The sequence below is a fragment of the Equus asinus genome, chromosome 19 (genome assembly GCF_041296235.1).
Source record: "Equus asinus isolate D_3611 breed Donkey chromosome 19, EquAss-T2T_v2, whole genome shotgun sequence".
NCBI lineage: Eukaryota > Metazoa > Chordata > Mammalia > Perissodactyla > Equidae > Equus > Equus asinus.
This window is the reverse complement of record NC_091808.1, coordinates 434,052-456,802: the sequence shown is the minus strand read 5'-3', so window position 1 is coordinate 456,802 and position 22,751 is coordinate 434,052. Positions and strand designations below refer to the sequence as shown.

The window sequence follows — 22,751 nt, the reverse complement described above, 5'->3', positions numbered from 1 at the left end:
AAGGAGAAAGGAGATTTCTCATCAGATGCAATGTGAGCCAGAAGACATCGGGGCGGCAACTTTAAAGTATTGAAAGAAAAAAAACCCACCGACAACAGAATTCTTGCCCAGAAAGATATCTTTGAAAAGAGAAAGTAAAATAAGCCTTTTTTTCAGGCAAACAAAAGCTGAAAGAATTTATCACCAAGAGACTCGCACTGCAAGAAACATAAGAGGAAATTCTTCAAGGTCGAGGAAGTGCTGCTGGACGGAACTTGAGATCTGCACACGCGCAAAGGAAGATTGTAAAGGGCTACCACATGGTAAATTACAGAAACATTTCAGTATTGCAAAACCCATTGAAAGTATAACTGACCAAATAAAAAGTACTAACCATGTATTTTGAGGTTTATAACATGTTCTATGTATGTTACATAAACACAAAGTGTGACAATAAAAGCACAAATCCCAGGAGGAAAGAGATAAAAATATTCTATTCTAAGCTTCTTTTTTTTTTTTCTTTTAAGATTTGCATCTGAGCTAAGAACTGTTGCCAATCTTTTTTCTTTTTCTGCTTTTGCCCTCCAAATCCCCCCAGTACATAGCTGTATATTCTAGTTGTGGGTCCTTCTAGTTGTGGCATGTGGGACACCACCTCAACGTGCCCTGATGAGTGGTGCCATGTCTGTGCCCAGGATCTGAACCGGCGAAACCCTGGGCCACCGAAGCGGAGCATGCAAATTTAACCACTCGGCCCCCTAAGTTTCTTAACTACACATAGAGTGGGAAAATATCCCTTGAAGGTAGACTGTGATAAATTAAAGATGATTAAATACCCTCAAGATAACCAGTGAAATATCACACACCAGTTATAGCAAATAAGTCAAAACAAGGAGATAAAATGGAATCACATAAATTATTCAATCCAAATTAAAATGGAAAAAGAAATAGATAAAGGGAGCAAAGAACATATGGGTCAAACAGTAGATAAATATTAAATTAAATATTAAATATAAAGATAACATGATTGTCTGTGGAAGAAAAGTTGGTAAAATCCACAAAAAAGCTACTAGAACTAATAAGTATAGTTATCATGGCTGTAGTTAAGATCAAGATAGAAAAAAAATCATCTGCATTTCTATACATTTGCAACAAAACAATCAGAAATTAAAATTTTAAAATATAATTTACAATAGCATAAGGTCTGAAATAATCAAGAATAAATCTAATCAAAGATGTACAAGACTTATATGCGTCCAACTATAATATATTGTTGAGAAAAATTAAAGAAGGACCAAATATATGAAGAGATACACCATATTAATGGAGCTGAAGACTCAATATGGCTTAAATGTCAATTCTCCCCAAATTCATCCACAGATTTGACATAATCCCAATCAGTGTTCTCTAGTCAGTGTTCCCCAGGCCAAGTCTGAGAACCTGAGTACCAGGGGAGATGATGGTGTAGCTCCCAGACAGAGATGGAAGCCTGAGAACCAGGAGCTCTGATGTCTGAGCCCAAGAAGAAAGAAAGCAAATCCATCCTTTCTATGCCTTTCTGTTTTATTCAGGTTCTCAATGAATTGGATGACATCCACCCATGTTGATGAAGGCAAATCTCTTCACTGGATCTACTAAATCAAATCCTAACCTCTTCCAGCAGCACCCTCAGAGACACACCCAGAAATAGTGTTTTAGCAGCCATCTGGGCATCCCTTAGCCCAGTTAACACAAAAACGTAACCATTGCTGTACTTGACACGGAGCACTATGGATGGAAGAGGACTGTGTTCTCCAGGTCAGAAGCCTGCTTAATTTACTTTTGTATCCCCTGTGCCTTGTGCATCACTTGGAAGACTGTATGAATGCAATAATTGAGCAAAAACACAGTTTCTAACTGAAGGTAGGCATACATTTCATCCTGACCTTAATGCTGCTCATGAGGAAGAGGAGGGCTGGAGAAGGTCACTGGTCATCCCAGCGTCCAGCGCTGTGCACGGCAGCACCTTGGACTGGAACCAGGGCTTCTGCTCTTACCCTCACTCTGCCATGTTGGCTTGTATTTCTTGCACACATCTCATCTGGTTTGCAGCTCACTCAAGCTCAACATATCTTACTGAGCACTATTCTGTGAGGTCCAGGATGAGGACCAGGGAAACAAGTGCAGAAAAGACAGGCCATGTTCCACGATGGTATGTTGTGTTTCCATTTATTTTCATTTGTCTTAAGATTCTTCAATTTCCCTTTGATTTCCCCTTTGAATGATTGGTTGTTCAAGAATGTGTCATTTAACTTACACACATTTGTGAATTTTCCAATGTTTCTCCTCTGAACAAAATACTAGCAAACTGAATTCAACAGCACATTAAAAGGATCTTACATCATGATCAAGTGGGATATTTCAGGGATGATTCACCATATGCAAATCAATCAAAGTGATAAGCCACATTAACAGAATGAAGGATAAAAAACACATGATCATCTCAATAGCTGCAGAAAAAGCCTTTGACAAAATTCAACATCCATTCATGATAAAACTCTCAACAAATTAGGTACAGAGGAATGTACCTCAACATAATAAAGGCTATATATGGCAAGCCCACAGGCAACATCATATTCAACAATGAAAACCTGAAAGCTTTTCCTTTGAGATAAAAAACAAGACAAGGATGCTCACTCCTGACATTTCTATTCAACGTAGTGCTGGAAGCCCTAGCCAGAGCAATAAGCCACGAAAAAGAAATAAAAGGTATCCAAATTAGGATATGAAGAAGTAAAATTGTCTCTGTTTGCAGAGACATGATTTTATATATAAAACTCTAAAGTTCTATCAAAAAACTATTAGAACTGATAAATGAATTCAGTGAATTTGCAGGATACAAAATCAACCTTCAAAAATCAGCTGTTTTTCTATATTTTAATGATGAACTATAGAAAAAGAAATTAAGAAAACAATCACATTTACAATAGCATCAAGAATAGTAAAATATCTAGGGATAAATTTAATCAAGGAAGTAAAGGTCTATACACTGAAAACTATAAAATGTTGATGAAAGAGTCTCATGCTCTACCAACTGAGCTAGCCAGGCATCTCTTAAAGTACTGATGAAAGAAATTGAAGATGACACAAATAAATGGGACAAAGCCGACGGTCATGGATTGGAAGAATTAATATTGTTAAATCTGTTGTACCCAAGACAATCTACAGATTCATTGCAATTCCTACCAAAATTCCCATGGCATTTTCACTAGGAACAAAAAAAAAATCCTAAAATTCATATGTACCACAAAAGACCCCAAATAGCCAAAGCAATCTTGAGCAAGAAAAACAAAGCTGGAAGTAATTAAAACAGCTTGGTATTGGCATAAAAAGAGATAGATAAACTAATGTAACAGAATAGAAAGCCCAGAATTAAACCCACGCATAGCATATACAGTCAAATTTTTCAATAAGGACACCAAAAAACAAGATAGAGAAAGGACAGTCTCTTCAATAAATACTGTTTTGAAACTGATTATCCATGTGCAAAAGAATGAAACTAGACCCATATCTTATACCATACACAAAAATCAACTCAAAATGGATTGAAGACCTAGATGTAAGACATAGATGTAAGACCTATAAAACTTCTAGAAGAAAACATAAGGAAAAAGCTCCTTGACATTGGTCTTGACAATGCTTTTTGGATTTGGCACCAAAAGCATAGGCATCAAAAGAAAAAACAAATGAGTGGACCAACATCTAACTAAAGAGCCTCTGCACAGCAAAGGAAACCATCAACAACATGAAAAAGCAGCCTATGGAATGGGATAAAATATTTCTAAACCACAAATCTGATAAGGGGTTCATATCTAAAATATACAAGGGACTCCTACAACTCAATAGCAAAAAAATAAATAAATACATAAAAATGTCCTGATTGAAAAATGGGAAGAGGATCTGAATAGACATTTCTCCAAAGAAGGCGTACAAATAGCTAATGGATATATAAAAAGGTGCTCAATATCAATAATCATCAGAGAAATCCAAATCAAAACCCTCTGTTAGGATGGATATTATCTTACACCTGTTAGGATGGCTATTAGCAAAAAAGACAAAAGATGAATGTTGACAAGAATGTGGAGAAAAGGGCACCCTGGTGCACTGTTGGTGGGGATGTAACTGGTGCAGCAGCCACTGTGGAAAACAGTAGGGAGATTCCTCAAAAAACTAAAAATAGAACTACCATATGATCCAGCCATCCCACTGCTGGGTATCCACCCAAAGGGATTGAAATCGGTATCTCGAAGACATATCTGCATTCCAAGTTTCGTGGCAGCATTATTCACAATTGCCAGGATATGAAAACAACCCAAATGTCCATGAAGGAATGAATACCTCACACTGTATGTAAGAATGTGATATATTCACACAGCGGAATATTATTCAGCCTTAAGAAATAAGGAAATCCTGCCATTTTCAACAACATAGATGGGCCTGGAGGACGTTATAGTAAATGAAATAAATCAGACACAGAAAAACAAATACTATGTCATCTCACTTGTATGTGGAATCCAAAATAGTCAAACTCATAGAAACCGAGAGTAGAATGGTGGCTGCCAGGTCCTGGAAGGAAGGGGAAACTGGGAGCTGATGATCAAAGGGTACAAAGTTTATTTTGCAAGATAAGCTCTAGAGATCTTTAGACAGCCTAGTGCCTATAACTAACAAGACTGTATCGTATACTTAAGATTTATGAGAGGTTAGATCTTGTGTTATGTGTTGTTACCATAAAAAAAATAATAGAAGGCACAGGAGAAAACTTTGAGAGGTGATGGTATGTCTGCGGCCTTGATGGTGGTGATGGCTTCATGGGTGTATACTTGCCCCCAAACCCATAGGGTTTTATATCAAATATACGGTCTATATATACAACGGAACAGTATTCAGCCGTTAGAAACGAGGAAATCCTGCCATTTGCGACAATCTGGAGGACGGACCTGAGGGGCATTATGCTAAGTGAAATAAGTCAGACAGAGAAAGACAAACGTTGTGTGATTTCTCTCATATGTGGAATCTAAAAACACCAAATTCGTTGATACAGAGAACAGATTGGAGGTTGTCAGAGGCCTCGGGTGGTGGGCGGGGGAAATGGGTGAAGGTGGTCAAAAGGTAAAAAATTTCCCGTTATAAGACAAATGAGTTCTGGGATGTAATGTACAGCTTGATGGCTACAGTTAACAGTACTGCATGGCTGCTAAGAGGGTAGATCCTAAAAGTTCTCATGACAAGAAAAAATTTTGTACCTGTGTGAAGTGATTGATGTTAACTCAACTTATTGTGGTGACTACTTCACAATATACACATATATCAAATTATTGTTGTGTGCCTTGGACGCATACAATGCTATATGTCAATTATATCTCAATAAAACCAGAAAAAATCTTACCAGGAACACTTAAAAAATTAAAAATAAATATCTCCTAGAAGTTATCCACAAAGCAATGGTAGCATCTAAGCATCAATATGAATAAGAGAGTGGATATCACTAACTATCCTTGAATTGTTCCTTTGGTATTTCCTACGAGCTCTGTGGACATTAAACCACACCATGGAATCTGAAACAACGAGATCTCCTAGCATGTCACTCTGTGAAACATCAACATGATGTCACTACAGCCTGGCTTTGTCGGACCGGGTACACAAATGGAAGAAAACGCATCCTGTTGTATACACTAAATATGTGTAACTTTTAACATGTCAATCATACCCCAATAAAGTGGTATAAAAATTAAACCTTGGACACTACCTCACATCATATATAAAAATATTTTGAGATAGATCATAGACCTAAAAGTAACAGCAAAAGATATAAAATTTCTCAAAGAAAACAGAACTTCTGCAAAAACCTGGGTAGACAGTGATTTCTTAGAGAAGACTCAAGAAGCACTAGCTATAAAAGAAATCTTTGATAAATTGACTTCAATATTTTTAATGCAAAGTTTAATTAAAACTAAAACTGCTCACTGCGACATTGGTGAAAAGCTAAAGCCAGCCTCAGACGGGTAGATAATAGCTGTGATGAGTGTATTCAATAAGAAACTAGTATCCAGAATATACAGACTTTCTACAAATCAATAATAATGAGGCAAATTGGCCAATTAAAAACTGAGCCAAAGACTTAAATAGGCACCTCATTAGGAAGATTTTCAAGAGAGTAATAAACATATAAAGTGTATATTCAACCTCACTAGTAATCAAGGAATTGCGAATTGAGCACACGGCAGCGTGACCCACATGTTGATGACAACATGGAACAAGTAAAACTCTCACAAATTCCTGGTGGGAATGAAAGAAATGGAAAAACTTTGGAAAACTTTTTGGAGATTTCTAGTACAGTTAACTGCAGATCCAGCCCCCCCATGAACCGGCAATTCCCCTCCTGTGGGTACGTCCGGGAGAAACGAGAGCGCGTGTGCACAGATAGACTTGCACAAAAATGCTCAGAGCAGCTCCACCTGTGAGAGCGTAGAGCCGAAAACAGCCTGAAGACCGTCCGCGGAAGAAGCAGTAATCAAGCTGTGACACGTCCGTTTAATGGACCACTCCCAGCCGTTTAAGAGGAACAAAGTAGGCCTGTGCAGCGACAAGGATGAACGTCACAAACATTACATTGGACAAACCAGGACAGGTTCAGAGGAATTCCCACTGTACGATTCCACTAACAGGATGTTCAAAATAGGTCAAAGGAGTCCAGGGCAGCTGTGGGGCCATGATGCGCCGCATGGGGAAATGGGTTTTAAATGCCTCATTTCTTCTGCAGTGTTTTTCTTCATCAACCTCGTCGCTGTGATTTCATCAATGGAGAACGTGACCTGAGATGGGAACACGTGTCTCTGCCACACAGTTCTCTGCTCACCCTTTGAGAGAAGTTCTCCAGAGCAGATCCAGCCAGAGGCGCAGTGGATTCCCCAGTTATTATTCTTGGTCTTATTTATGGTTTTTCTCACTGGCGATCTTATCTGAGGAAGACATGGTCTTACAGGAGAAACCAGCCTGGATTCTCCATGTTTTCCCTCAGACCATCCTTTGAGAGAGGCCAGCAAGTTGATCTTCTAAAATGTAATCCCAGAATACCACATGGGCCTTGATGCACAGGAATAATAAAATGTAGACTGTAATTTAAAGAAAATTAGCATTTAGTTAAATAAGAAATCTGCTTGTTTCTGATGAAACCCTTAGAGATAGCATCTCAAGTAAACTTTACCCCATGCATGAGGGTGCAACGTCTGTTTCATATTTATATTCTAATCTAACAAATTTATAGAAGGTCTGAATTTCACTGAATGATTTATTATGTGTTCTGCCAGCCCTATTTTCAAGTGAAAAGGATCCTAATTGCTAAATTCTATGATATTGCTGCATGGAAAGCCATTAACTTTCTTTTTTTAGTTTTTTCTTAAATTTTTAAAGACTTTTCTTCCATGCAGTCTGTGCTGAAAACTATTACTACAAAAATAAAGCAACAGCAATTCTGAAAACTTCCTGTCATCTTAGTAAGCGTGTGTCACGTCTACAGAGGATGTAGCAGTACAAACCAGTAACTTCTTTCTCAGAATTGTGGGCTGGCACACAGCACACTGGGAGCTGTCACCCTAGAACTTGCAAATAAGGGAAATTAGAACTCCCTTGGCATTTTGCCTAGGGAGCCATATAGATCGACGGAGATCAGGACAGCTACGTCACTGTAAGTCATGTTCACCACCTGCAAGAGGTGATGGCCGTCAGAGAGGACAGAACACATCTCCTGTGAAGGTTTGTGGTGACACTTCAAATACAAGCGTGCTCAAGCGCCCAAGGTCGTGAGCAATGCATCTGATATCCTGCAGGGTGACACGGGGGGGTGGGGGGGGGTGGGACCTGTGAGGGGCTTTGGACTCCCCTGCTGGGGAAGGGAAGCCAACAGGTGCCCTTGTGCTTTGGGAGACAGAGGCAGGTGGGGAGGAGTGGGCTCTCTGAGATGAAGCTGAGGCAGAGGACAGACCACTTCCCAGTGAGCTCTGTGGACGTGGGAACGTCCCGCTCCCCTGTGGACCGCTGCTTCTCAAATGGAAATGGGACGTAATCAGATCATGCACCCAACCCTTTCTCACACAGCTCGGCCCTCGGCACTTAATACATACTCACATGCAGATACTCCCAATGACCAGTCAGCTCTGACTCCAGGCAAACTCTGCCATGAATTTTATTAACCCACCAATGGGGAAGAATGGGCTGATCCACACTTATAAACACTGAGATTTGTTTGATGGTTGTATTACAACTTTAAGGTAATAAACTGTTATTGTGGTTTATACCTTATGTATTTATTGGTTTGTTAGAGACCTTTTCTGAGAAAATGATTCTCTGTAAGTGGAGGGCTGAGATGGAGGTTCTGAGCCCCCACCCTGCCGGGCACAGCGTCCTAACCAGCCCCTCTCCATCCACAGACACGAGCACCGGTCTTTAGGGGGTCTTCCTGGATAACACCCAGAAATAAACCGCAGGAGATCTGCAGTCACCAACTTCCTCAATAGCTACTTGGAATTAAGTGAATAGACAACTCTGAGAACCTGGGTGTGGTATTGATATTTGATCTTATTCTCATTATTGAGAATGTAGTAAAGACAATTTAAATTTCACTAAAGGTAGACAAATAAAATTTCAAATGAGCAACAAAGTCCAGAAAAGCTGTGATATCTTGGGAGGATGTGGTTTGGTGAAACATCAAATGAGAAATTAAATTCCTGTGCTAGATTATGCTGAAAATCCTGATTTTTTTTTTTTTTTTGAGGAAGGTTAGCACTGAGCTAACATCTGCTGCCAATCCTCCTCTTTTTGCTAAGGAAGACTGGCCCTGAGCTAACATCTGTGCCCATCTTCCTCTACTTTATATGTGAGATGCCTGCCACAGCATGGCTTGATGAGCAGTGTGTAGGTCCACACCCAGGATCCAAACCTGCAAACCTCAGGCTGGCAAAGTGGAGTGCGTGAACTTAACAGCTATGCCACCGGGCCAGCCTCCAAAGGCTGACATTTTATTTGCATTGCAGCCCATCTTTTATTTTTCTCATCAAAGTAGGTAAAAAAATAAGTTATTAAAATCAAGCCCAAATTTCTCTTATTTCACAATTGAGAAATAAATGGTGTTTTGAGAAAAGCAGCCTTTTCAAAAATGTGTGTACTATGCTTATTAAATTAATCTCCCATAATTAACAACAATTGTTTGTATTAGCTTAAAAAATCAAGCCACAGACTCTGAGGCTACTTTTAATCAAGGGTTTCTATGCAAATAAATGTCTTCCAAAATGCATATATATATATATATATATATATATATATATATAGTAGCTGCAACTGAGTGCAGTGAAGAGCAGGTGAGAGGAGGAGAGAGCTATCTGGGTGTACAGAGAGCTCCGGTTGTGGGTCTGACCACACACGAGAGACTCCCCGTGGAGAATAACTCCTCCAGTCCTGGAGAGAATGCCCAGCGGCTGATGGCTGCGGCTGACGTCTGTCCTGACAGTGTGCCAGCTTTGTAGAACTTCTCCGACTTGTAGAGAATGCTGCCTGAAGTCAGTCCTCAGCAGAACAGGAGACACTGACTCTAGAAACAGGTTCAAAACTTCACAGACGCTCCAAGAAGCAGCTGCAGGAGAAGTAGAGCAGATTCCACTCCAAGATGTGCGGACAGTTTCCATCCTCTGCGTTTTCAAAGTAAGAAGGCTATTTCTGAGTTTTCAAATTCTTTAAGATCACAGCACAATTGCACTGCCAAGTTCAGGAGGACAGATGCTGATGTAGAATCATATCTGAGATTTCGTGTTAAAACACCTTGAAAATTCATGGATTTACCATGAACTAACCCAGCATGAAAACTGAGATGTAAATGGGGTCGGTAGATGTTTTAGTCAACAAAAAAACAAGGTGTAAGAAGCAAAATGACATTGTCTATGAATTTTCAAGAATTTCATATCTTATGTAAACTTACTCTTAACTACAAAAAACTCTCTCTACATCCGTTGTTTAAGTTTGTCCATATGATCACAATGAGGATATCTGATGCAGTGTCCTAGGCATAGAAATCTCAATAAATCTCTCCAATTAAATAAAATAGTTGAAAAAAGCAAAAACAAATACACAGAAAATACTAAAAATTGTGTTTGTCAAATGTGACTATAAGCTTAATCTTTTGGCTAGAAGAAGCTGATAAGACTTGATTGATTAAGTAATGAAAATGAGTAGGACTCCTAGGAATTTAGCTCAAACCTGTACCTCTGATACTCCAGGAATAGTTTGTGATTATTTTCATTTACTGGAGTTGGCAATAACTAGCGTCCTTATGTGTATGAAGTGCGTGGGGTGGCCACAGAAGGGCTGATTCCACTGTCTGATTGAACCCCGAGTCAGAATAAAGTTGTTTGTGGACAACACAACCCACAGTGAACCCCAGGGCCCCCACCGCAGCAGAGACGCTGCTCCAGGCCTGCGGGAGGAACAGCAAGTAGAGAAGGAGGCCCACGTGGTTTGTTTGCAACCCGGGAGGCTGTGCCGGGGTCAGGCGGAGGTCAGGGCGGGGCACGAGAGGGGATGAGGATGTCAGATGAGGGCCACTGGCTCCTGTCTCCCTCTATTTCTGTTTCGGGGGCTCCCTTGGCAGAGGCGTCTCTGCACCTGGAAGCAAAGACAGCAGCAGGTGCGAACAGCTGACCACCACGCTTTGCACTGGACACAGAGTGGCCAGAGTGTGCGCACACCAGGTACCGCTTGGGAGCAAGTCCTGGGCGGGCTTGGTGCCCTGAGCCGCCAGGCATTTGTGTGCTGTCCTCCCCCACATCTTCCTCGTCCGTGAAACGGGGGAAGTCACCTGTTGGCAGGTGCCATGAGGATAAGATCAAGCAGGAAGTGCCCGGCCCGGCGCCTGGAGCCACAGGTGCCCGATGGGCAGACAGCAGCGTGGTTGGGGAGTTACGGGTGCCGCTATCCTTGTTTTATCGTCTCCTTTTCTCTGGAGCCACCCCCACCGGAGCCGTGTGATTGGGATGGCCCTGAGGGCAGCACTCACCCACAAAGAGCTGGCTGTTGAGCTGCAGGAGCATGTGCCCGTCCTCGGGGGCAGCGCGCGTCCCGCGTGGGAGCCAGTCCACCTGCAGTGACGCCTCCTTCACGTTCCTTTCGGCTCGAACCAGGTGCCACCGGTTGTCATTGAGGGGAGTGGGTGCCTGCACGGTGACCTCGCAGGGCCCGTTTCCCACATCGAAGGAGAAGGTCACCTCCACCGGAGCTGGAATCAGACGAGAGAGAATGAAGTTATGTCCCCAGGGAGAGCATCCGCCGGGAACAGCCCGAGTGTCTGACACCCACGTGGATTAATGTCAATGCAGGAAACGATCTTCTGAGGGAGGTTGGAGGGGGAAAGTTATCTTATATTTGGGAAAATACTGATTTAAAGAATTTAAGCTCAGAATGTGCTATTCATTTTGATACGTACTGAATTGAAAAGATAATTTCCCATGCAGAGACACCATAAAGACCTGGATTTGCATGCGGAATTTAGTCTAGAACTTCATATGCTTCTACAAGCAAGCCGCAGGGGCGTGGACCACGTGTTATGGGCTTGCACAATGAGAGTGTTTGGGCAATCAGTGAGCACTTCATGGAAGAGCTAGTCAAATTTAAAGCCCTGTTTACACCCAGTGAAACGCTTCCTAAATTGGGCCTGTGAAGACGGGTTCTTCCTGTCTGCTTTCAAGTGTGTTATCAGCCTCATGCAGTTTATCTTACAGCTGCTTCGTGGAATTCACAGAATCTTAGAAATGAGTGAAGAGTCGGCCCTGGCTGGTGCAGGAGGCATAGAGCACTTTAGACAGGGGACCATCTCTAGGGCTCTTTGTCCAATAATGACCGCTCCAGGGAATTTTCTGGAAACTTACAGCGCAGTTCGAGGCTGATGAAGTCTGTGATCCCCAGGTTCTCTAAAAACACCCCAGATGAAGCCATCGTCTTGAAAAAGAAAGACACGTCGGCGCTGATCTCTCCTTGGAAAGTAGGGAAGTGAAGGTATGAAGCCTCAGTGTGGAAGGAGGCGGAATTCCAGAACAATCCTTGTGGGAAAGGAGGGAAAACGTCAGAAAACAAGCTCATGACAGTTGAGGAAAGGTTGCTGTCAAGGGTGGGCAAACCCTGGGGGTCGTGTTCGTCTCCTGTGTGACCTTCTCCTGACATACCTTATGGTACCCCGAATGGAAACCTGACGATCTTAGGAGAATCGGGAGCGTGGGGTCAACCAAGAGCGCCCTCCATCATCGTGGGGAAAGGGACCCCGGGCAACAGCGTTCCCTTCACATCATCTAGGAGGAAATGGCTTTGCTCCGACAATGTCCTACCACGCTTTTATTATCATACCTTAATTTACTCATCATTTTAAATTTTAGGCATCCACATAACTTTGAATTAAGTAAAATCCTGCAGAAATCCAAAGGCTTGCCCATCCTAACCTACCAATCCAGACAGGTCAAAGGGCCCATCCCTCAGTCAAAGCCACTTCCACAGGGTGGGAGCTTCCACCCTAACTGGGGCTGGGAGGTGGCACATCCTCTTCGAAAGCAGAGACCAACCAGGAGAACAGGAATCTCAAGTTACGATGACGTTCTCGTGGTCACACTAGCATGTTGCCACTGTTCCTTACACAGGCGGGTTGGGAAGTTGTCACATTGCTCACACTGGTTTCTGCTGGTATCACTTCATATTGCTCAAAATCAGTGAAAAATAAATGCCTTAAAACATCTAAAGTTTCTCAAATTGAAAAAAGCACCTTCCCAAAGATTAGCAAATTAATTGAAATGAAATTTAAAAAGACATCTGATCATGTGACAGAGGTGAGTTTACAGGACTGTCCCACTACAGCTTTAGTCTGCCCTTCACTCTGTTCTTGGCTGTCCACAGCTTCCCTTTGGAGAAGATGCTGTGAGCTGTCCTGCATCTGGCTGGACGCTGGATTGCACAGAACAAACTGATGCAGCATGGTGAAATGTGACCTGTCTCCAAGGAGTCAGTGTCGACCGGTCAGTGAGCTGTGCCATCCTGGGCTCTGACAGGGGCTGGCGTTGCCACCAAAGTCGTAGGGGCATGCATCGGAAATACAGATCTTTAATTTACGCAGCACACTGCATATAATTGACAATATTTGATAACATCCTCACATCTAAATTGCTTTTCCTGAAGAATGAGTTTATGTACTGGGGTCAGAAAACAGTGACCCCAGATACCCCTCCACTCTATTATCAGAGGACAGATGCCACCACGGGCTTGCCTCTGCGCTGAGCCATGCGTGCATCTGCATTGATTTTCTGTCATGTGAAAGCTCAAGAGCATTGCTTGTCTGCTTTCCAGCTTTCTCTGGTGGGGGCCCAAATCAAGGAGTCAATTCGCAGGTTTTCCTATGGCTCTTATGCGGCCAACAGCTCCTTTGGCTGTGTTTCCCCTGGAGAATACATTTTGAAGATGTTTTACTGCTCTCTATCTGGAGCATAACATCTTAATTTCCTCTTTCCAGCTCTTCCTGTGCTCGTCTGCCCTAGGGACCCAGCGAAGCAGGCTATGCCAGATGCTGACAGGATAACTTCTCGTCTGTGGTCCTGGGGTCCCTGCAGCCACATGTGGAAGGACCACAATGCTCTTCTAGTTGAACTGTTACAGAAAAAGCTTGAATTAAGATGGCATTAAAGAGAAAATAAGCGACTCCTCCCCAAAATGGGCTGACTGGTCATCAGGAAACTTTGGGCTCCTTAAAAACCCAAATTGGAGAAAAAAAATTCTAAAGGTCTATTTCATTTCAATTTTATAAGTAGACTGAAGAGGAAGCTCTGGGACTGGTTTAAATGAGCAGATTAGAACCTGTTTCTCATGGGCTGCCCGTCTAGACCATGACCACGTCTAGGGGTGACACCACTTGTCCCCCACTTGCTGAAGCCTTCTGACTAATGTCGGCTCTGACCGGTCACCAAGTCATCAGTGGAACTGGATGGGTGACCAGGAGGGTGAGCACCACTGCAGTCACCTGCACCCTCAGGGACACCCAGTCCTCTGGGGGCCTCGAGGGAGGAGGGGGAGATCCAGGGGCAGGGGTTCCTGGGTGCCCCGGTTTCCCTGGAGAGAGGGCTCCAGGGCCACGCCATGTGGAGCCATGAGCTCCAGGTGCCGAGGTGAACATGCGCTGCTGTGTCACTGGGAGAAGATAAAGACCAACTTCATCTGTTAGGAGAGAGTAACAGTTTCAAATGACCCTTAAAGGTCGAATTTGATAACAGGCCTGCTTGAAGGCGACCTTTGTTTCCTGTGCATGTGCTTGTGTGTATGTTACAAAATGGTTACATAATCCAAATAGTTATTTACATAGTAGAGGGAGAAGCAGTATCATGTATACAACATGTATATAAACTATATACACATTGTAGTGCTTGGTATATATATACATGTATAGTCTATGTGCGTATACAGTATGTATATATATGGTGTATGTGTGTGTACACATTGTGTGTACACACACAAACATATAAAGGGAGATAAATAGATAGACAGACACACAGACAGACATTGCCCACGTAGGGAAATGAATTTCATTAGCCTGACTGGAGTAAGGGCGATTTTGTAAATATTTTATTTTCTAAACTTTTCTTTGACCCATTAATACATTATCTTAATAATAAATTAATTATCGTTTAAAAAGGAACAGAGATCACGTTAAAGGCACATTACTTTATAAAACAAGGATGTTTGCTTCCAAAATCAAACATACACAAAAGATAAACAATCTGCTTTTTTAAGACTGGGAGTAGAAATTATGAAAATGCTAGGATGAGAACTGTTTCTTTAGTCAAATTCATCTTTCTGAGCATTAAGAAAATGAACTGGTGAGCGTGGCTTTTTAGCAAAGAGAGAACCCGAGGTGGCTGTGACTCCTGTTCTGAGAATGTTGAAGACTGAGGCACCAATCCTTCATGTCTGCGGTTCCTCTTTTGAAATTCCTAATGTTGTTTTCAAATATTTTGGAAAATAATAATTGGGATCAAATATAAAGCAAAATTGAAATGAAAATGATGGACTATGCTGGATATAATTACAGTTTTTGTTTCATAGCTCAGCTGGAAGGGAACAAAGCTATTCATATATGTTTCCATAGAAAATCCACTACCTCGCACAGAGGCACACGCGGCATAAATTGGTATGGCAAACAGAAAGTGATAATTATTCCTCAGAGTCATTCATACGACAAACAGCCTTAGAAGCCACCTCAGAGAAAAGGCATTCATGGGTCTTCACTGCTTATATTGCTTCTGGATTTGTGCACAACTATTCCGATATTTGGAGCTCCTACAAAATTATTAATATTCCGAAGACACACACAGATGCTTTCAGCGTCTAGAGCATAGTGACACACGTTGTGCTTTTTCTCAGTATTGCTGTTTATTCTTATAGACACTTAGAATCAGAGGTCCGCAGGAAGTGGAAGGAAGTAACTGGACTCAGAGGTCTGAGTAGCTCTCCCACCTTATTCTGGTGCAAGATAAGGAATTAGTGAGTGATGGTTTTTAGTTTTCTGCATGCACCACTTCTGCGACTTCTCACGCATCTCAGACTGAAGTGGATGCAGCTGTGGGGTTGGGTGCAGCTTGGGAGCTGGATTTGGCACTGGAGGAATTGAGACGACCAAGTCGGATGGTCATTCCTGCCTTCCTGCGTGGTCTGCAGCAGCTCTGCTCGGGGAACCTCCTCCTCCCTAGGCACTGCCCCGTCTCTTCGGTTTCCTCCTCCTCTCAGGCTCTGTCTGCCCAGAAATCCTGGACCATCGCCCACCTCCTGACCTCTGAACCCCAGGACTCTGTCCTTGACTTTTTCCCTTCTCTCTGGACACTCACTCGCCTGGAGACCTCTCCTCTGATGACTCCTGTAGACGGCGGGCAGCCTCTCCCCAGGATGCCACGTGAGCAGGTCCAGTCTCCTCCCTCTCATCTCTGAGACCGAGTTCATCTCACAAGCATCTGGATCAGTGTGCTCAAACCTGAGCTCTTCATATCGGTCCCCCAGCTGATAAAAGCCCATTTCATTAACGGCGGCTCCATTCTCTGTCACTTGGACCAAACGCCTGGCGTTATCTTGAGTCTGCTCATAACTCACATCGATCTGCCATTTAAACTCTTTTGCCTTCACCTTCAGATAAATCTCAACCCAGCTCTCACTACCCCCAGCGCCCCGGGTTCAGTCAGTGCTGGCTCCCGGGCCAGGAACTCCACACTCTATTTCCCCTGCTTGGAACACCCTTCCTCGTGCTTCCAGTGTGTGTCCGGGAGTCCTGTGGGGTTTCACCCAGATGGTACCTTCCAGGGAAGACTCCACAGCCCTCACCTTCCTCCATCTTCTCCCTACTTAGTCTACGGCTACCTACGTGTGCGCACAGACATGCTTCTTCATTTTATGTGGCCCTGGGAGGACGGTGCTGTCCCTTTGTCTTGCCCCCTGCTGCATCACTGGAGGCACTCAATAAGTATTTGCCCAAATGTCCTGACAATATTTCCTCTTTTCTTTAGCCAAAGAGAAGGTAGGACACTCCTTTCATTTTGGTTTCATAATTCATCTTCCTATAATCCTGACCACATTATTTGTGGAAACAGAAGTAGGAGGTAGAGAGGGGAGAAAGGGGAGATGGAGGGAGAGGAGGAGAGAAAGGGGGTGGAGGGTGGGGCAGTCAGGGAGGTTGAAGAAAAGAAAGAATACTGTAGCAATTTCAAAATGGTGGGCATTACGAGGCCCCGGGTGGGATCGACACCAGAGAAATCTGTTCAGGGCTATTGTCTGGGGGTCTTTGAAAATGGGAGTGATCCACCTTCGTCTGAAGTGGTTTTGATGTGGCAGAGCCAAATGGAGGAGAAATTAATGAAATTGTCTAACGAGTCCTCTGCCCTGGGGCTGTGCGCACCTCAGACGGCAATGCACTCTGGAGCTCTGGCTCCCCACTGCACACAGAACGAAAGAACCAATTTCAGTGGCCCAACTATGGCTTTTCAGACCACAGGACACTTCTTAGAACAGTTTTCCAACTGCACGTCTTTGGCAGGAGCAGCAAGACAGATGCTTAAATTCAAAATTTTAATGGAATAACCTATCTGAAAAGAAACACAGTGAATAAAATGGGTTGCAGAATTCAAATGTCAAAGATTTAAAAGGGCTTTGTGGTTCAGATCCTCGAATGGAAAGTGCACGTGAGAAATACCTCCTTCCACACGTGAAATGTTCCCACACAGACTTTTGGGTGAAGACGGTGCCATGAAGAGCATTTACAGAATTTACCTCTCCCCACAATTGATGGCATGAAGAACAATGAGTAAAATTAAAAAGTGCCGTTGGCAGCAAACATAACTCTCACAAGTTTGTTTTGAACCCCAGTGCGGGTCCTGACCTGATTTCCAGCTGACGTCCAGCCTCTGTCTGACGGGCTGTGGGTTGTTCTGGCAGGTCCGTTCCAGCCTGCGATGGTTCTTAAACAAGATGAATGTCATCCCTGTCTGCACCCACAGACTAAGACCCTAATCGGGAAATGGAATCAAAATTCTCCCAAGAATAATCCTGAACCTGGAGCAGTGGGGGCTGCTGGCAGCCAAGAAAGAGGAAAGAGCCAAGTAAAATCTTGGAGAAAAGTCCACCCCAGCATCAGCATGTGACTTCTGCACTCAGCAGTCTTGGGTCACTGCTGTATGGGGGCAGACCCGGAGCCCGAGGGCGAGCAGCAGAGGGTCTTACTGCCCGCTCTCTGTGCCTCAGGCTGCAGATCCCTCCCTCCACCTGCACCACAGATGGCGGAGGGGGACACAATTGAACGAGAATTGGGTAAAAATCGGGGGTGATGCTGGGGGCGGGGGGCAAGCTGGTATCCACATCTGTTTGTGCACCCCACCTCTGCCTGAGCTTCGCAAACTACAGCATAGTGCACACCTTCTGGAGTTCCCGTGGTTTCCAAAACACACCTGCTCTTCCAAATACCAATAGCGACGGCAACAACATAAACTCGAGCACAGTTTTAATTTAGAATAATATTTCCTCTATTTTCATTTCAAGTTTTGGTCAAAGACTTGGAATAGAAAATCTGTGAGAAGGGTTGATGATCGAGGGGACAGACATGGTGAGGAGCATCAGAAGTCACGTGGTGTCAGAGGCACACCTCATGGGACATGCCCCCTGTGTCATCCCAGTGGGAAGAGGTCACGGAGACAGTCTGATGGAAATGTACAGTGGCATAAAAACTGCCATTTGCATTTGTAAAATGCTGCTTTAGAGCGCAGACATGGTGACCGGACGCCACGGTAGGGGCCATCGCTTCAGAGAGAAAGGAGAGCGAGAGCTGAGAGGTGAAGGAGAGAGAGAAAGCTCGCACCGTCCCATCAGTTTGCTTGTTTCCAGCTGATGTTCTGATTTCAGCCATTCGTGCCCGCTGGAAAGCCGAGTCTCACAGTGTTCCGTGGATCTGCGGTTCTCTTACTGGGCGATGGAGATGGAGCCGGGTGTCTGTGCACCTGATGGCGCCCGTGGGCTCTCTGGAAACTTCTCCTCCCAGGGCAGTTGACCTGCTCTAGTGGACAGGGCTGTGGTGTCTCCAAGTGGCTGGAAGACTTTCTCAAAGGCTCTTGTGTTGCATTTCACAGCAAAGTAAATATTTCACCAAATATTGAATAACAGAGACACGGCATCAATCGATTTCCTAATTTTAGAAAGGGACGTAATCTCTCTTTTTTCATCAACCCCTGATGGAGCACGGGTCTCCAGGTGCAGGGTGCTGTTTTAGACCCTGCAGCCCCCTTGCCGTCCACACTGACTGGCCGCTGATGGAAAAGAAGAGTTCAGGGAGCTACTTACGGTCCCCCTGGCACAGCAGAGGCCCCAGCCTGTAGGCAGCCTCGGAGCTCCGGTGGGCCGTGTCTGTGACCACGATTTGCATCACGGGCAGGTGCTCCTTGTAGGAGAGCACACCTGTGTCGTTGGTCCTGTGGGAGAAACACCTGTTAACAGCGTGTGGGACCAGTGGAATGGGCTCCACATGCCTACCTGCCAGGGAGGGTGGGTTGCCCACCAGACACCCACATGTAACACGGTTCGTGGGCCCATTCCAAGCACAGACTGGCATCCACCGACTGACCTCAGAGGAGGCTGGTGGCAGATTTAGAAGCGAGGTCATCGGGCCAGCCCGAGGTCACGCTTCAACCTAAACGGCCGACTGCTCTTCTCAGTATGGTACCAGCACGGGATTTAAATGCAGTATTTATGCATTCATGCGTTACTAAGTGTCCTGTGGGTGACCCTGCAGTGGTGAAGTTAAATATTAATATACAATATTCTTTATAATATATAAATGTAAACATAGTTTTTTGCTCAGAATTTTATTTTCGTCGTTTAAAAAAGCTAAGTTTTTCGCTGTCCCTCCTTATTGATTTTATAATTAAAAAAACTTATTTGAAATCAGGCTGGGAATAAAATTCAGTGCAATATTCCCTGAACTTTGGTCAGTTGGTGGGATGTGGGAAGGTGTCCTCCCACACGCCTGCAGGGGAACTGGCCACACATGTAACCCCAGCCCTCAGTTACCAGGAGATGCACTGCTGTCCGTGCGGCTCTGTAGGAGAGCGTTTGGTGGAAACATCTCATCTCTGGGAAAAGTGCAAGCAGGGCTTGGAGGGGCCGCTGGCCTGGCGCACACCCACTCCACTTGGGCCAGTTTCCACTTCTCTGAAACAAGGGGTTGTTTACACTTTTTGCAACATCCTCATGTATTTCTGGGGCACTTCAACTTCATGTGGATTTCTGATTTGACCTTCTAATATCCTGACTCTGTGGGGACTGGGTGAGCACTAATTTCTATCCTTTATACACCTGCTAATCACGCCTCTGTCCAGACTTGGAAAAAAGAGTCGAGTTCCTAGACACGCTGTCATTCCTACTTTTTGTGCAATTAAAAGTTCTCTATTCACCAGAAATAAAAAGTTATCAAAGATAAATTAAGCATTTACTTTTAGATCAAACTACAATAGAAATTGTTATTTAAATTTGTCTTCCTCTGTTAAAAACAATCTTGTAGCTGTACGCAGTGTGTATCCTGAGACACAAAGAAATCAATATTAAATCTGAACAGTGAGACATAGTCTACTGGAGGAACCGGATTATTTGCCAAATTTAGCCTCAACGATCCTCTGCTTCACCTAGTTAAGCTTCTACTTCTTTTTTTTTTTTTTCTAAGATTGGCATCTGAGCTAACATCTGCTGCCAATCTTATTCTTTTTTTTCTTCTTCTCCCCAAAGCCCCCCAGTACATAGCTGTATATTCTACCTGTGAGTGCCTCTGGTTGTGCTATGTGGGATGCCACCTCAGTGTGGCCTGACAAGTGGTGCCACATCTGCACCCAGGATCTGAACCAGCGAAATCCTGGGCTGCTGAAGCAGAGCGTGTGAACTTAACCACTTGGCCACAGGGCCAGCCCCTAAGCTTCTATTTCTTTTCTTTTCTTTTTTTTTTGCTGGGGAAGATTCACCCTGAGCTAACATCCATTGCCAATCTTTCTCTCTTTTGTATGTGGGGCACCGCTACAGCAAGGCCACTGACGAGTGGTATAGGTCTGTGCCTGGGAACTGAACCTGGGCCTCCAAAGCAGAGCACACAGAACTGAACCACTAGGCCACCAGGGCTGGCCCAAGCTTCTATTTCTTTATGACAAAGAAGAAGATACATCTTGGATTTCCCAGGCCCATTAAACTTGACATTGGGATAAACAGAGAGTAGACAGGGAGAACCATGGCGTATGGATGTGCATGATGTGTGATCAGTCAGCCGGGGCATTAACGTGATAGAAAGCAATCAAATTAATGACTGTCCTCGACCGTCATCTCTGCGGACGGCACAAACCCTCACGCCTGTCGAGACAGAGCACACTTCAGGGAAATGCCGATGTTGTACTTATCGTTATGGGTCTTTGAATTTTTAAAGATCTATTTTTCAGAAACCACGGCTGTTTACTGAGGCTCTAACATTAGCAATATTTCCAGAGTGTTGAGAATACTGAACAACTGTCTCAGTGTGTCGTTGTGTGTTAAGAAAGATAACGAAGTAAGTTTCTGTTCCGTGCGGTTTGAAAACCATGTTCTTGCCTAATTGAGGGAAGATGGCCTTCACCAGTGTGGTGTGAGTGCACGTGGCTCCAGGGCCCCGTCTTATTCGGGTGAGTGTAGACTCCTACAGACCTGCCTAGCTAAGAGGTGCTCAGGGTTTTTCCGTGTTTTCTCTGTTTCTCTCGAAGCGTCCACTGCGATGCAAATTTAGAAACAGTGCATTTGCCACATGCTCTCACGGGCCTCAAGAATTCAATAAGAGAACTTTTAAACTTCATTTTTAGGAACTCCTAAAACTATGGAAATGATATTTATGACTTTCCAAGAAAGTGTACAATTCTCATTGTTTTGAGAGGACTTTTGGGTCACAAAGTGTGGCTCAGGATAGTTTCAGAAATTGGGAAGGAAGAGGGGAGAGATGCTGAGCCAGCTCTAATATTAGCCACGGTTTTGGGGAGAACAGAAGTGTTCCCATTGCCTGCAAGATCACTGAGAACAACTTTTATGACTAAATGTGGAGACAGTTCCAAATGAATGGAGAGATAGATGTTGACCTTCTTATAACAATTTAAGTTACAGAAAAAAAGTTATCACTAAAATCTTGCTTAGTCAGTTACATTTTTTTACCATATTAGAGATAAATCAGACATTGAAAATGGCTTAAATAACAATGCAATAAACACCAATGTACCCATCTAAGTTTAAGAACTGAAATATCATGAGTGGAAAGGAAGAAACAAAACTGTAATTAATTACGGATGAAATGATTATGTGTGAAGAAAATCCAAAAGAATCTACAGGATAACTATTAAGATTAAAAATACAAGTCTAGTAGGGCTACCAGACACAAGGCCAATTATACAGAAGTCAATTGTTTTTCTATGTACCCGGAACACAAAAATGAAAATGAAAGGTAAAATGATACAATTCACAATAACATCAAAGATATAAAATCTTTAGGGATAAAACTAATGAAAGGTACTTAAGACCTTGCTACTGACTGCTATAAAAATACTTATGAGAAAAATTAGAGAGTTGGAAAGCTCCTTAACGTAAAAACGTCCACCCCTCTAAATTTATCTGAAGTGTTGACGCCATCCCCAACCAGTGTCGATGGCAGCACGTCCTTCTACGAGATCAAGACCAGGGATGAACGAGGATCCCTGCAGACACCTGTCACCTGGAAGCTGGAGGACAGGACGCATGTGTATGAGTCGTCTATAAACAGAACATGGAGAAGACAAGCGAGCCCTTGGCCCAACTCTGTCCCAGATGCTGGCAGAGAACAAGGGCAGTTTGGAGAAAGAACATGAAAGAGAAGAGGGAAGCTAGATGTGAACCTAAGAGTTGTCCAAAACCACAGCCAGAGACAGGGGAAGTCCACCCCAAGTGTGAAAATACTGGACACGTGGACACAGAGCACTGGCTACAGGGAGAGGGGTACATAACACACGCAGGACTCAGGGAGGCAAGCTTGCCGAGGAAACGCTTTGGGCAGGAGGGTTAGGAGGAAGGAGGAGACGCCCCCATGGAAACCGCGTGGTGTGATGGAAAAGAAGGAAGCGCAGAGCGTAGGGTCCTGGAAGGAGAAAGAAATCAAGAAAAAT

General features: G+C 43.8%; 1 protein-coding gene across 1 annotated transcript in view; it reads right to left on the bottom strand.

The window, feature by feature from the left end:
• The window catches only part of LOC106844898 (contactin-associated protein-like 4), a 171,046-nt gene that overhangs the window by 21,497 nt on the left and 126,798 nt on the right, over positions 1-22,751 (bottom strand). The window contains exons 15-17 of the mRNA XM_044751479.2: positions 18,904-19,031; positions 11,931-12,101; positions 11,063-11,281 (exon numbers count right to left, since the gene is read on the bottom strand). Of these exons, the coding sequence (XP_044607414.2) occupies positions 11,063-11,281; positions 11,931-12,101; positions 18,904-19,031 (518 nt within the window). The remainder of the gene's footprint in view (positions 1-11,062; positions 11,282-11,930; positions 12,102-18,903; positions 19,032-22,751) is intronic.